Here is a 14,471-nt window from a genome sequence, read left to right as displayed (position 1 = left end):
AGCTGAACAGGTTTCTTGAAATCCTATGTCTAATAAATATATCAAACAGTACAGAAAATTCTCTTCTCAGATCAAAAATCAAGCTGATACAACAGCAGTTACCAGGTGCTGGGGGCAGGGTAAGTGGGGAGTTATTTTTTAGTAAGTATAGACTTTCAGTAGGGATGATAAGAAAGTTCTGGAAATGGATGGTGTTGATGTTTGCACAACAATGTGACTGCCATCGAACTGCACACTTAAAAATGATTCAAATTTTCTGTAATATATATTTTACCACAAATGAAAAAAACTTTTTAATGACGCCGAACTAAAATATGTAACACGGGAGAGAATCTGGAAGAAACCTCTTACAACCCTTGACACCTGGGAAATGTAAGATACCAAACATAAAATTTGAAAACATTGCACACGAACATCTGTTACTCAAAGTAACGTAGGTATTTGTGTTAGATTTATGATATTAGGTGTGAAAATATGGGTTTGATAAGTTGTAAGGTATTAAGCATCTGTTGTTGCTGTTGCTACCGCCTCCTGTGAAACCCTCAATAGCCTGGAAAAATGAAACAAGTTAGAGCTTTAATTGGTGCTAAAAGAACAAAAATGTATTAGGTCAGTTTGATAATCAGGATGGCATTTATACCCTTTTCTTTACTATTCACACCTCAGGTCAATAGCTGCAGTTTGCTGATAGAGGCAAACCATAAATATGGGAAGTAAACCCCGAAGCAACCATGTTGATACAGGCAAAATGCTCATTCTGCGATTAGAGGAGGGGAGAACCCCTGAATCACTCCTCTCGCATGCTATGACAGGCCCTGGAGCAAGGCTCCGGGAAAGAAACACAGAAGGGATCCTAAGAGAAGCCAATGGCTACTTGCATTTGTGTGACTGCAACCAGGAAGCAGATAATGAGGCTAAAAATTAAATCCAAGCAGGTGAAAGTTCATGAGTGTAAAATAATACAATAAGCCAGAGGATGTGTGGTCTAAGATTTTTATGTTATACAATAAATCTCATAAGGATTTGAACTACTGACCGTCTCCCATCAGCACACACACTTTTTCCTGCTGAACATACTGAAAAGCTGGAAGTAAACACTTGCACGTTCATGGATCACACCCTGTTTCTTCTGCAAGGATATCAACGAAATAGAGAACAGAACCCTCTTTCAATCCAATCAGTTTTCCTAAGCTCTGCTCAGATCCTACACGGTTGCTACTGATGTCACAACCTGACAAATACAATCACCTCATGACTGTAAGCTAAAAAGGCACGGACACAATGCAAGAAAAGACACTGGAAGTGGAGACCAACCAAAGAGAAAGGATAAAAGCAGGAAACAAAGACAAGTTCAAGAGATGAGTCATACTATACTTACAACTTTCAGCCTGATAGTCTGGCACAAACTGCTCGTCATTGTCAGGTACCTGAGCTGAAGAAAAAAAGAAATGAAAACAAAATTAAGAGAGAAACTGCCAAGGCATAAAGAATGTCAAGTAAGATCTCTCATGGAAGAGCTTTTTAGACTGAGACCAAACCTATGATTATTTGCCAATGAGCTCCTATTTAAAATGGCATTGACAGCAATATTTGGGAGGAGAAATAGAAGCCACCATCAATGTCAAGCAGAAAACACATATGTCAGAAATAAAATGGTGGCAGTTGTAATCCCTGTGAATTTCACCTGCCACATGGAAATAAAAGAAACATGCAAAATAAAAGAAGCTATAGGAATTCCATTAGATGCAGTGGGGTTTTTTTTTGGTTTTTGTTTTTTGTTTTTGCAAGAATGGAGTAAGAAGTATTTCAATTCACCTACTGCCGGTGCTTAAGCGGCCCATTTAAATTAACCACACAATTCTTTCAAATGATGTGTAATTACTACACATATCCCTCTGCTTTTTAGAAACATCTGCTTTTGATATGTTCGGTCTACTGCCAGTTAGACTACCATAATTAAAAACGTTTGCCCTAAATTTGGCCAAAATATGTGACAAAGTTTTTTACATGAAAAGATTATCATTGATTTTGGTCGTATATAATAAAATGTTATATCTCAATGATTATGGTCACAATAATAAAAATAATACATAATAAAAACAAACTCCATCTTTTCATGCAAAATATTTTCCAGCTGACTATTTAGCACTAACAAAAGAATATCACTATTTCATCAGTCCCAATGTCAAATGACTACCCTATTTTTAGGAGAGGAAAAAAATTCTGAAGAGCAAGTACTTAATGTATTCGGCAATCGAAACACAAGTATATTTTTCACTTCTAGAATATTTTCATCACAGTTAATTTAGACGTCAAAATAACCTATTCCAAATTGACATATTACAAAAATGAGCTTTCATCTGCACACACAAATATGCACACTTACACACATACAAACTACATAAAAGCTGGGTTTATAATGAGTTATCATCCTAATTAACTTTAGCTATAACCTGATTAGCTAGTATTACTTTACTAGTACTATCTAATAGTGAAACTTTTTATCCAATCAAGTCATACTAAAACAGATGTCAATTAATTTTTTTAAAAGTGCCTATTCTGTATGGGGAATTCTTATTAACATAATCAGTCTTTGTTGAAAAAGTTTTGTGTTGGTAATTGAGTTAGGAAAAAAAAATTCATATAAAAAGAAATTCTACATTTTAAAAATTCTATATAAAAAAGGGACACAACATACATAGAATTAAAATGTCTGTTGTATCAGCTTATTTAATAGGATTTAAAAAAACAAATATTTGGTTGAATAAAATTTATGTTATATTATTAAGAGCGGAACAAATGATAATCTTGCCTATTACCAAGACATATGCAGTTTGACATTCAATTATTTTCTAACAACTTTCTTCTGTACACCAATACTTAAGTTTACTGAAGACAAATTCCATCCTCTGCCACTTAAGGAAACCAAACAAATTAAGCACTTTTTTCCAAATTAGAACTGATACCTATTTGATCAGCCTGTACTGGAGGAAGAGGTGCTTTTTTCTTCCGATTCCACTAATACCTGATACCAAGGTTAACTAAAGGCCAACAAACTTCAAATCATTGTTCTATGTTATGCTGTGTAAACTGCGTAACATTATTTAACCTCTTTGAACTCCATTTTACTCATCAGTTTAATAGTGATAATATAGGTTTTTCATGAGGATTAAATGGAATAGTCTAAACACAACGCCAGACACAATATCAGATACTCAAGAAACGTTACCTATATTCTTCTTTCCAAACCTCCACCACCCATCCCTTTTTTTCAATTCACACACGAAGTACTACTCAAATCATTACAATGCAAGTTTATTATCATTACTTCTAATGAATTATATTGGAGACGGATCAAAATCGCAGCTAAAATTTGTACATTAGCATTCTCTTAGCTCTAAACATTTTTTTGACAGTACAGTAAACCCGATTTTTCTCAAAGACTCACAAATTATAAGTGGAGGAGTATCCATTAAAATAAGTCTTTTCACCAAAAAAATTATAAAAATGTTTTTAATATCTATTTAATAAATAACAGCGGGCAGACAGAATCAAATCTTACAGATTTTTCCCACCATATCCACAGGTTTTGGTTTTCCTTTGAAATTAACAGCTAAACCCAGATAACTACTGAGATGCAAAATTATCAACCACAGCAATTACTATGCTTTTAAAAAGCCAACATTTACAAGAATCTAATAAAAACGTAATATCCCTTTACAGGAATAGTTAAAAATAGCGGGTGAGTAACAAAAATGTATTTGTAACAGAATATGCTGGTATGACTGTCCCAAAGGCCAGACTTTTTTTTTCTTACTATCATAAGACAAAGTTGCAATTCAGTGATATATATCACTGCAAGAAAGGCGTAAAAATCGATGATGGATAAGCAGTGTATGTTGGGAGATGGGAGTTGGGGAGGCAAAACTTCAGGAGGAGAAGAAACCAGAAGTTATACCTCACAAATACAGAAAATAGCTACATACCAACAATTTTGTAAAAAAGAATAAGAACTGCTATTTCTGTTCTAACTCCTTAACATACTGAATAAATACTTCACACTTATGCCTGAACATATTCCAGAATTTTAACAAAAAACATATGACTCACATTTTCACAGAAGCTAATCTTAAGAAACTGAATAGACCAAATGAAGCAGCATGCTACTTAAATAGACAAAAGCTGAAGTCTACCTCTAACTTCAAGTTAGAGTCAAAGGAAAGCAGCTAACGAAAAACACAAGTTGGATCTGGGCAAGGAAAATATGACAAAGTATTGCCACACTCGTATCGTACATTTCCTTTTTTTTCCTCCATTCACGGGGAATTCTGTGAAGTAGCAAACTACAGCTTCCTGAAAATTTGCGGCAAGCCACACCAACTCCAAAGTGGAAAATTAACAATAGAGGCCAACCTAAAAATAAATTAGTTTTTTCACTGCTATCTATAATAAACTCTGCTTGGAATAATCACCTTTGGGGAATGAAAATGTTTCCCCACACTCTGTAATTAAAGAGGAAGGGGAAGGAGTACGAAAGGAGAAGAGAAAGTATATACCAAAAGACCAATAAAAGGCTTTCAAGAAGATGAAGCATGTGGATTTTACTGGTAATAGCTGGAGCGCTTCTATCAGTTCATCACACATTAATAGACAAGTTGCCATCAAGTCTCAGGACTTCGCCTTTAAAAGGGAAGTATTTGCACTCTCAGCTATTTACCTAGATTATTATCCAAAGTTGTTTCTCCTCTCTCTCTCTCTCTCTCTCTCTCTCTCTCTCGTTCTACTACATCGCAATACATATTATGAGAAAGAAACCCATGAAAATATTAATCACAATCTTGATGTCACAGAATCATTAACCCTTATTTTGAATGTTAATATACTTTCTTAAGTAACATTTCTTGGGCGGGGCTGGGGTGGGGAGTGGACAATTTTTAAACAAGAGTTTGTCTGTCTTCTGTGCTTATTTTAAACCTTCAAATAAAGTAATAATCATTACTTAAGGAAAGGTGAGTGTTGAAATATTTTCTAAGTTTGGCTGCAAACAAGTAAAAACCCCCTTTTTCTTACAAACCAGGCGCCTGTCAGGTTTTCTTTTAAAGCTAGGGGAAAAGTGGAAAAATTACAACTGAAACAAATGTCAAGTTGAAAAGGGGTTAATATTTAATTAAAACCAGTTCTATCCACTGTAACAATGACCTGGAGCCAAACAAGGCGGAAGATGTATGAGTCATTCTTTCTGCCCGTGAATGAGACAGCTGATCTCCTCAGCAATTCCTCCAGACGAGCAGGCAGAGCTGGAGTTCCGCCTCCATTCACAAAAACACAGTCCAGCATGAGCCATGGGGCCCAACCGCAATCTTTTCATGTCACACCCTTCCAGAGAGCTAAAGCAAGTCAACTTGAACTTGCAGTATAAACATACCAGTTTTATTGCTCTGTCTCAAATACAGCTCAAATCCATTAAGGTACACGTTTAAATAAATGACAAAGTTAAATCCATATATGTATTTACATATGTTTAACCCATCCTGCTTTATAGGGTAATTTGTCACAGAAACTTGAATGTATAAAACTAAGAAGGAAAAAAGAAAAGAGGTAAAGATAGACGGATGGATGGATGGATGGATGGACGGATGGATGGAAGGAAGGAAGGAAAGAAGGAAGGGGGAAAAAAAGCCAAACCATTAAAGAAATACCTTATTTTTCTTGCTTATTATTCAAATGCTCTTTTTATCTTAAGATTATAATAGTTTATTGCTGAACTTAGTAGCATTTCACTCTCACAGGGTTAACAAACAAGTTTCTCTAAAGAAATTTAAATTTTCTTTTAAATAAAAGTAAAACAACAAGAAAATCAACCTTCACACAGTCGTATTTTGTTTAATCCTAAAATGAAGCTTCAGGCCATGGAAGAAAATAATCATGAGGCCACTAAGCCTGGTTTTATACCACATCGCTTTTAACATTAAAATGATTGTACCAATGTATAAGCATTAATTAATGCAGAAGTATAAATACATTTAAACAGATGAAAAAAGGGGGCATTTTCCCCATGACAAAAACATCTTTAATATTGATAAAAGGCATTCTTTCTGTATGCTCTAAAAGAAAGAAAACAGTTAAGTTTTAGTTGTCTTTAGTCTCAAATCAACTTCAATTTCCTAACTCTAACCTATAGAGAGGCTTGAAAACTTAAGTGTAGCTCAGAGCTGTTGTTATTACCCATATATTTTCTCTAATGCTACTGAGGTCTGACTTCTATTACTATTATCATTATTATTATTATTATTTTAATTACAATGTTGTGCACAGATCAAAGGAAATAAAGTTATATTATGAAATTCAAGAAATTATACATTTTCTGTAACTGAATTAGAAAAGCTCAGCAATATTTCATTAACATGTATTAGGACCCTCTGGAAAACCGATATCTAGGTTACACCAAATCCGAATTCTATTTTTAACAAATTTTTCTATTTTGCAAATAGACCCTAGATGAAAATGCATTTATATCCTTCCAATAAATGTTGAGAAATAGAATACATCTACTCTACCTGCTATCCTTTAATCAAGTCCAAACAAGAAGTCTTTGTTTCATAGTTTAGAGTATTTCCTGGTACAAGAAAAAGATAGATAGTAGCTCCCCCCTCCCCCCATACAATGACTCTTGCTCAAGTCTAAGAAATAGTATGAACTTCTGTAATTTAATGCCTAATTCTCAATTCCTTTTTTATTTAAACCACACAAAATAATGTAGTTTTTAAAGCCTTTTCTCCTTACTGCCTCACATTTAAAAAAAAAAATCATGAGTACATACCCAATTTATGTTCCGTTTCAAAAAGAAACAGTCTAGTTTTTAAAAAATAAAAATGAGTACATTATGACTACTGTGTACTATGGGTGGCATTATGTATACTGAGTAACAAGAGCACATATTATTTGAGGAAATTCATAATAAATGATTTTGATTATAAATTTAGTGTCAGCCACTAAAGTGAACTGAGGAGATAGAATGACATCTCTACTTTTCAGCAAACCTGACTATTAATAGAAGGTCACATATAACAAAAGGAAAAAAGCTTATCGGCATGAGGGCATGAGGTAAGAATAATCTTTAGTGCAGAAAGGTTATTCTTGGAGGCACAACTTTGACTCAAGTGTCCTGGCAGCATGAAACTTGACTTACAACACAACTGAAAAACATTCTACCCTGATGGCAGCGAACCACTGTCGACAATTTTCCTTAATATTGCTGATGAAAAGAAACCTCAAGGACATCTAGACCAACATCAAAAATAACACTCAAAAGTTGCTATGTATTTATATTAGATACATATGAAATGTATTATTTTTCTTTAAGTTGTGTTAAAGGTAAACTTTAACAAGCAACTTTAAAAGAATGTGATCCTCTTTTAACTCAATTTTACATCCTTCTATTTCTGTCCCCCCCCCACACACAAAAGGTTCCATTTTAACTATGAATTTCTAGGACGCCCTTCCTTAAAGCACCACTTAAAAAAACAGGACGTTACCAGGATGTTGATAGAATTGATATTTGAACTCATTATTTCATGGGATCAAATAATTGGAATTGCCTTTCTGTCAGTGGCAATCTAATTCAAAAGTCAAAGAATCAATAAAGAGTTGTACACAGTAAAATGACAATATACAGTGGCTATGGCAAAATTTAAAATAAGCACATTCTTCACTTTTTTAACTGCTACTGTGGTCACTGAAAACATTACATTTTCAATTTTTTTCAGAATATGATGTGATTATTTTAAATCGTGGCGTATATGTTAAAAAACCTTAAAATTGCAGTGTTAGTACTTCAAAAGTGATACTAATATAAAGTTATATTCTTCAAAAACATATTTTTGATCCCTGTTTAGAAATTTGGTGGAAGAATGGAAGCATATTTTTTGGAGAGGACTTTAGTGAATTGAAAATACTGGTTCCAACCCCACCCTCAAATAAGTCCTGCCTTATCTATCCAAATTTTTCCTTGGACATAAAACACATTTCATAATCCATAATAATTTACCTATGAGCAATCCATGTTACACTTCGGGTCTACCTTATAAAAATTTTTACAGGAAAAAAATAAATTAAACCTGAAACAATATATTATTTCCCAAGTATTTAGGGACTTTGATAATTTTTTAAAAATTCATATGACACATTACGACTACCTCGACTCTCCTGCCTAGTAACATTTTTAGACCTGTTTAACTTCCCAGTGGGATTCTTATGGGAGAAACTTGGTTAATTGCCAATGGTCTTTTTAAAAAGGGTCAAGATGGCTTAAAATTCCATGGTCCCTTTCTTGGCGATAAAGAATTATGAAAAGAAATATGTAAACCGTTTATAGTCTGCCAGTTTGGCAATGTTTTAATTTCTGGATGACCAGAAGAACATAAATGAACAGATCTAGCTACAAATAAACTAGTATAATTTTGAGATCTCTTCTTAGCTAATATTGTTCAAGATGTGGGATAAGTTAAAATGCTAATGCAAATAGCATAATTATATAAAATTGCTAAAAATAAATGTGCAGTCCATTAACAGACAATTTTAAAAACTCACCTCTCTTCTTACTCTTAGATTTTTAAAAATAAAATTAATGTTATGCTTATATTATGATAGGATAAATTAATGTAAAGTATTCTGGAAAAATGTTTAAATTATCCTAAAATGCAATCTTACTCATGGTTTGTAAATAGGAGCCCACCTGGGTATTCAATAAAACACTCCGAGGATTAATTCCTGAACTTACTTAAGCTTATAAATTCTTTTCTAAGTAAAAGTCCATGTTCTTTCAAATACATCAATCATTTTCTAGGTTTATTTTATATAAAGCTAAATCTTCAGATCTGATTTACAGGTTAAGTTAATTATCATGGGTAAGAATATTCAGTGCAGAGTTTTAAAATAAACTTGGATGAATTACCAAATCACTTATCTGAGGGACAAAGAAACAAAACAAGTCAAAAGTAAAACACTGCACTGAAACTGATTATAAAATGGTAAGAGTCTGTCACAGATTCCACATTTTTAAATTCCAGGAACAGAGTTGCTGTGCACATTCAAAATCTGCCAGCAAGTGCACTGACTTGGAATCAATGAGACTTCAACATCTTAAGAACCAACAAACCTTCCAGAACAATTAAAATAGATATCTGAAGGTATTCTGGATAAGCGAATAAATTCCCTCATAAACATAATGTTCTCACAACATTTAACTTTGCAAAAGTGACAGATAAAATTCATGCAAGATCCTCTGTGCAGATTTTTCTTGAGAAAGTTACATTGAATATATGGCTTATGTTGCAATAATAAGTAATCTACTGCAATAAGTTTCATTTACAGTGACAAGCAAAATGACCTTTAAATGTAACTAAAACTTTCATTAATACTTACCTTTCATTAACATACAAATACAATCACCCTTGCAAAGGGATACTGGAAAAGCTATTTAACTTAAAAGCTTTATAAAGATTGCAGAAGCCCTTTGGAAGAACTAGAATATCAGCAAAACAAAGAAACTTATTTTACATGCTAACAGCAACTTGATCAACTGCAAGCAAGACCACTAGAAAAAACACAGCAGTCTGCCTCAAAGTAGCAACAGCAATGCTTGGGTTCCATTTAAAGAGACCCTCTCTCTTCTTTGAACCATCTTAAAAATCTGTTCCAAAAATTGCATGTTTCCCATGTAATGCAAAGACAGAAATAACACAACTATACTCAATACCTAAATATCTATAATTTTCTCTTTGTATTTCCCACAAAACACATCGTAGGATAAAATTATTATTTCACATTTAGTATAACAAATCCAAAAGAAAAATTTCAAATTATAGACGCCAACAAAAGTCCCTCAACATTAGACATTTCTCAAGTTGTATAAAGCTGTACTGAAGCAATATCTCCTTGTTCCTATAAAATAAAGTTTCACAATAAAAGATACAATAGACTGCAACACAAAATTTTATCAAAAAGCAATCAAAAATAAAAGTAATGTCTTTAAATATCTCCTTGCTATATTAAATAAATCTTAATAAAAGTGTTATAATAGCAAAGGTCAATTTCAACAAACATCACATCATAGTAACAAACAGAAAACATTTTTAAAATCCTCCAATCCCAAGATTTATTTTAAAGCCATGGATTTCCTTAGCATTGGATACACACCTAACGTTCTGTGTTGTGAACAAGGTGGAAAGAAGACACTTGCACTTAAATCTTGAAGCATCCCGTCCTGATGAACCCAGAGAAACTAATTTCTGCCATCAGAAAAGTCCTCCACCAGAACACCAAATAATGATATGCGCTGTTCTAAAGGAAACAGCAAGCCGAGTTCTGGCTCTAGGAGGTCTCTCGAGGTACAATAATATAAACCTGATCAATTGCAATTAAAATCTGAACAGAGGCTTAGAACTTGAAGTCTTGGTGCATTAGTTCTTGCCAAAAGCAGATGTGATTGTGAGCTGGAAGCAATTTCTCCTGGTAATTTGTGATGACACTGGGTAGTGCAGTCCCAGATTCCCCGAAGACAAACTCATCAGAGGCTCTAATGTATGCATGACACATGAGGTGGCTCTTTTAGAGCTCAATTAATTGGGCTGAACATTAAGACAGCAAGTTCAGGACTTTTTTTTTTTTCCCCTTCTAGAGTTGCTTTTCCCCTCCTTTGAAAGCAATTTTTTGCCTTACCTTCTGCAAGCCATGTTTCCTGTAATTGACTTAGATCTTGAAAGAGTTCTAAAAAAACAAGTCAAAGACATAAACAAAAAGATTGGCAAACCTTTAGCCTACATTAAATGGAAATGTTTGTCATGAAATTAGTACTATAGATCAATTTAATTTGAGGAGGGACGTCAATATAAAAAGAAATCAGGATTTATAACTTAATTATATCAATAATCCTGCCCATTTTGATGCCTATTAAGCAATACTTCTCAATATCTTTTTTTTCCCCCTTTTTAACAGTTAGCTTAATAAATAAGCTTAGGGACCTCAAACAACACGCATACACTAGAACTCAAAAAGGCTGAGGTAAAAGGCATGTCCATCCACAGAAACCTTTCTTAAATATATTCAACGATTGCTAAAACAGTAGTAGGGGAAAAATCAGAACGACTGAAAAACGTTTTATTTCTATCTTCCGAATCTTATATAAAATATGTAGCAGTACATTGTATAATTCTCAAAGTTCTATATGTTTTGAAGTTCAATGCCTCAAAACTAAAAGGGACAACTTTTAAATACAAGATTTTAGAAGAAAATTTCTACAGTAATAGGTTTACAAAAGTCAGAGAGATAATTCTCTGGTACCTGTTTATTATCAAGTCCAAAACTGTGTATTCTGTCATAGTGGGGAGGGAGAGGCATGTGTAACTTATTTATACTTATATGAAGATTTGAGGATGTTTCAGAATTCAATATACCTAATCTAAATGGCAAACTGAACTTTGGTAATTAAATCTAAGTATGGTAAGTTTATTATGAATGCCTGCATAGGGCTGGAATAATTTATAATATATTGACCTCCTACCAACAGTTCATAAAAAGAATCTGTAATCCAATTTCCCAAATAGGTATTATAATTACTAATTAGGCCTTGATTATGATTCATTGAACATTTTAAGGCCTCACCATGTGGTCATCAAAATCATCAATGAAAAGTTTGATAACAGTATATGGTTTTAGTGTAAGGGGATGGGAAATCAAACAATCACTTATATTGCTCAACTTCTAATAGAGGAGAAAAGAGAAGTTAAGCAGTGTGCACAGCTGCCTAATTTGCCCCACTGTGTTGGATATTTCAAAATTGTTACCTTAGTGTATGGGATTACTTGTATGCCATATGGACAAAGGTATTTAAACACAAAAGAATGATTAAAAGGATGTCACTGTTAAGTTTTTATTTCCTTCTTGCATTAGTCTGTGACAGAGCCATAAAATATCCCTCAATGCAAACTGTCACATCATGTTAATTGCTCCAAATAAGTCTTGGTTAAACGCAGTAATTTGAAAGTGTATTATTCTTAAGGTAAGACTGAAGTGCTTCTCTTCTTTATGAGGGTGGGAAGTATAGGTTAAGAGGGGGGATTCAGCCCAAAATCAAACCTCACCTTCTGAATCATGAGCCAGATCTCTGTTAATGAATTTTCTTTTCCTGACATTTGTTGGTTTCTCGTTACAATTTCTCCCACGCTGATTCTACAAAGGGAAAGATAAAATCCTTTAAAAGAATGTAAACCTCACATGTCACACACACATAGAAATACACATGCATACAAAAGTCTACTGGATCTTCTCCCTAAATAGCAAAATAAAAGTCCATCGTATCAATTCCAATAATCATTTTCTGTGTTCATTTGACAGTGAAAGCTTATGCTGAGAACTCAACAGCCAGGGAGAGTTGCTTCCCTGTGCCGATGGTAATACACTATTTATCAGTCATATATTCATGGTATCTCAACATCAAAACAACATTAAGCAATTACACTTAAAGTCGTTTTAGGCTGGATCAAAGCTAGATTAAAACACAGTGAATTTTATTCTCTCTGATACCCCCCTAAAAAAAGAACAAAAACAGAGTGGTGAAATGAAAAATATAAAAGAGACAATGAAAAAAAAAAAAACCCCATATAAACAAAAAGTGTCAGCATTTGTCTCAACTTCATTCTTTTCAATGTGGCAGACAAACCCAGCCAAAAACTTTGAGAGCAGCAGCTGCTGCTGCCCTCCATCTCCTCTTCCACTCATCTTGAGCACTTTAATCAGAAAAAGGAGTCTTAAAAACAAAACTATGCCTTATCCAAATCACTGAAAGGTAAGCTCATTTTGAAGACTGGGCTTCTAGAAGCAGAGTCGCCCTACAGTGGCAACAAAGCAGATAAAGTATCTGCAATCCCAGCCCCCTTGCCCCCTCCCTTCTCATTCTCTCCCTCCTCCCCACCCCACCCCCTCCGTCGGAGTCAAGTTTATAAACAGCAACTTTCGAACTGATCACTCACATTGGTGACCATGTAAGGCACTTGCTGGTCATAAAATCCATCCATTCTGCTGCTCTTCGCAAATCTCGGCTCAGTGTTTTATATTTTGAGCATTTAGCTGGAGATTTCCTCGGGATCTGGACTTCTATCAACCTAGAGGGGAACAAGATGGCTTTTAGGCTAAAAAAAAAAAAAAAAAAAAAAAAATCATGAATGAAGCTCTTGAATTTGCATAGCTAATTACCCTCCGACAGTCCCATTCACAGAAATAACCCTCCCTACACCGCCTCCTTCACCTGGATCCAAAGAGAGCCAAGAGAGTTCACAATTTACATATTTTCGGCAGTAGCAAAAATCCGAACCAGAGGCGATGTATTTATTTACACTCTCGATGTTTCCCTGCGCGGTCGGTGTACCCCGGGCAGCTCTGATTCGCAAACGTGTGCAAAACTAGCAATGGCGATCAACGAGACTTGCTTTGCACCTAACGGGACTAAAGAGACGGAGACACCTCTTTCATAAGGATAGTTTTTGCAACCCACAACCATGCAATTATCTGGAGAGACATAAAAAGTTGTTGGATAGACCCACCTGAAGGCCACGCTAGGCGAACGGCTGCAAAAAATTCCCTCCAATTTTAATAAAAACATTAATTATTGCCCAGCACTTCCCCCTTGGAAGCCGAAAGCGCCTCTGACAGAGCTCAATTCGGTGGTTTTTCCTCTACTTCTCCTCCAGGGGCCTCCAATCCAAACTGATGGATCGCTGCCTCCCATTGGCTCCGCGTCTCTTTCACAAGATCGGATTTCGGGCTGTCAATCAGGAGGCTTGCTGCCCCTGCTCGTGAATCTCCCGCGCCCCTCTGCCCGTACCCGTGCTCCGCCGGCTGGCGCGGTGACCACTGCCTGGAAACGCCACAGAGCAAATCGACTGCCGTCCTAACCAGCTGCTTATTGTTAAGGCGCTCGGGGACACCGAAGCCATGTGTTTCGAGTCGCCAGTTCTCCTTACTGGTGTGTTTGGTCCACTAATTGGGCTGATTTCCTAAAGCACATTCGTTCGGGTCAGATATATACTCCGAAGCGCGATCCACCAAGACCGTGCCTCCTTAGTCTCCCACCACCCCTCCCTCAAGATCTCCAGCCCCTCTACTTTGAACCTGATAAGGAGCCCACCTCACACTATAGCCTCGTTCCCACTAAGTTTTTGGCCCAGGTTCTCTTCCCATTTTTCAACACCCACCATAACCATTATGGCGCATCAAAAACATTATTTTTTTAACGTCATCCTCAAGTAAATCTTTCATGGGACAGTAAAATCTATGGGGAAAGCACCTGGGAGAAGCAGAGGAATTGCTTCACGAGTGGTTGCGTTGGAAGGGAGAACTACAGAGCGATCTAGGTGAGGGAAAGTATTTAAATAAAATTTGTCTCACGTGTGCACTGGGACAAGGTGTTTCCAGTC

At 35.3% G+C, this 14,471-nt stretch overlaps 1 protein-coding gene across 11 annotated transcripts in view; it reads right to left on the bottom strand.

Annotated features, from left to right (window-relative positions):
- ETV1 (ETS variant transcription factor 1) overlaps positions 1–14,017 on the bottom strand; it is a 95,265-nt gene extending 81,248 nt beyond the window's left edge. Inside the window, exons 1-6 of one of the 11 annotated variants that reach the window (XM_082472747.1) lie at positions 13,599–14,017; positions 13,304–13,500; positions 13,029–13,187; positions 12,141–12,228; positions 10,720–10,767; positions 1,379–1,432 (exon numbers count right to left, since the gene is read on the bottom strand). In XM_082472747.1, the coding sequence (XP_082328873.1) occupies positions 1,379–1,432; positions 10,720–10,767; positions 12,141–12,228; positions 13,029–13,073 (235 nt within the window). In that variant the 5' untranslated portion in view covers positions 13,074–13,187; positions 13,304–13,500; positions 13,599–14,017. The other 10 variants (XM_082472748.1, XM_082472749.1, XM_082472750.1 and 7 more) reach the window with 10 other exon arrangements.
- Positions 14,018–14,471: the final 454 nt, after the last annotated feature.

This window comes from Balaenoptera physalus (assembly GCF_965194825.1).
Source record: "Balaenoptera physalus genome assembly, chromosome: 8".
NCBI lineage: Eukaryota > Metazoa > Chordata > Mammalia > Artiodactyla > Balaenopteridae > Balaenoptera > Balaenoptera physalus.
The sequence above is the reverse complement of the archived record's forward strand: the minus strand, read 5'-3'. Positions and strand labels throughout refer to the sequence as shown.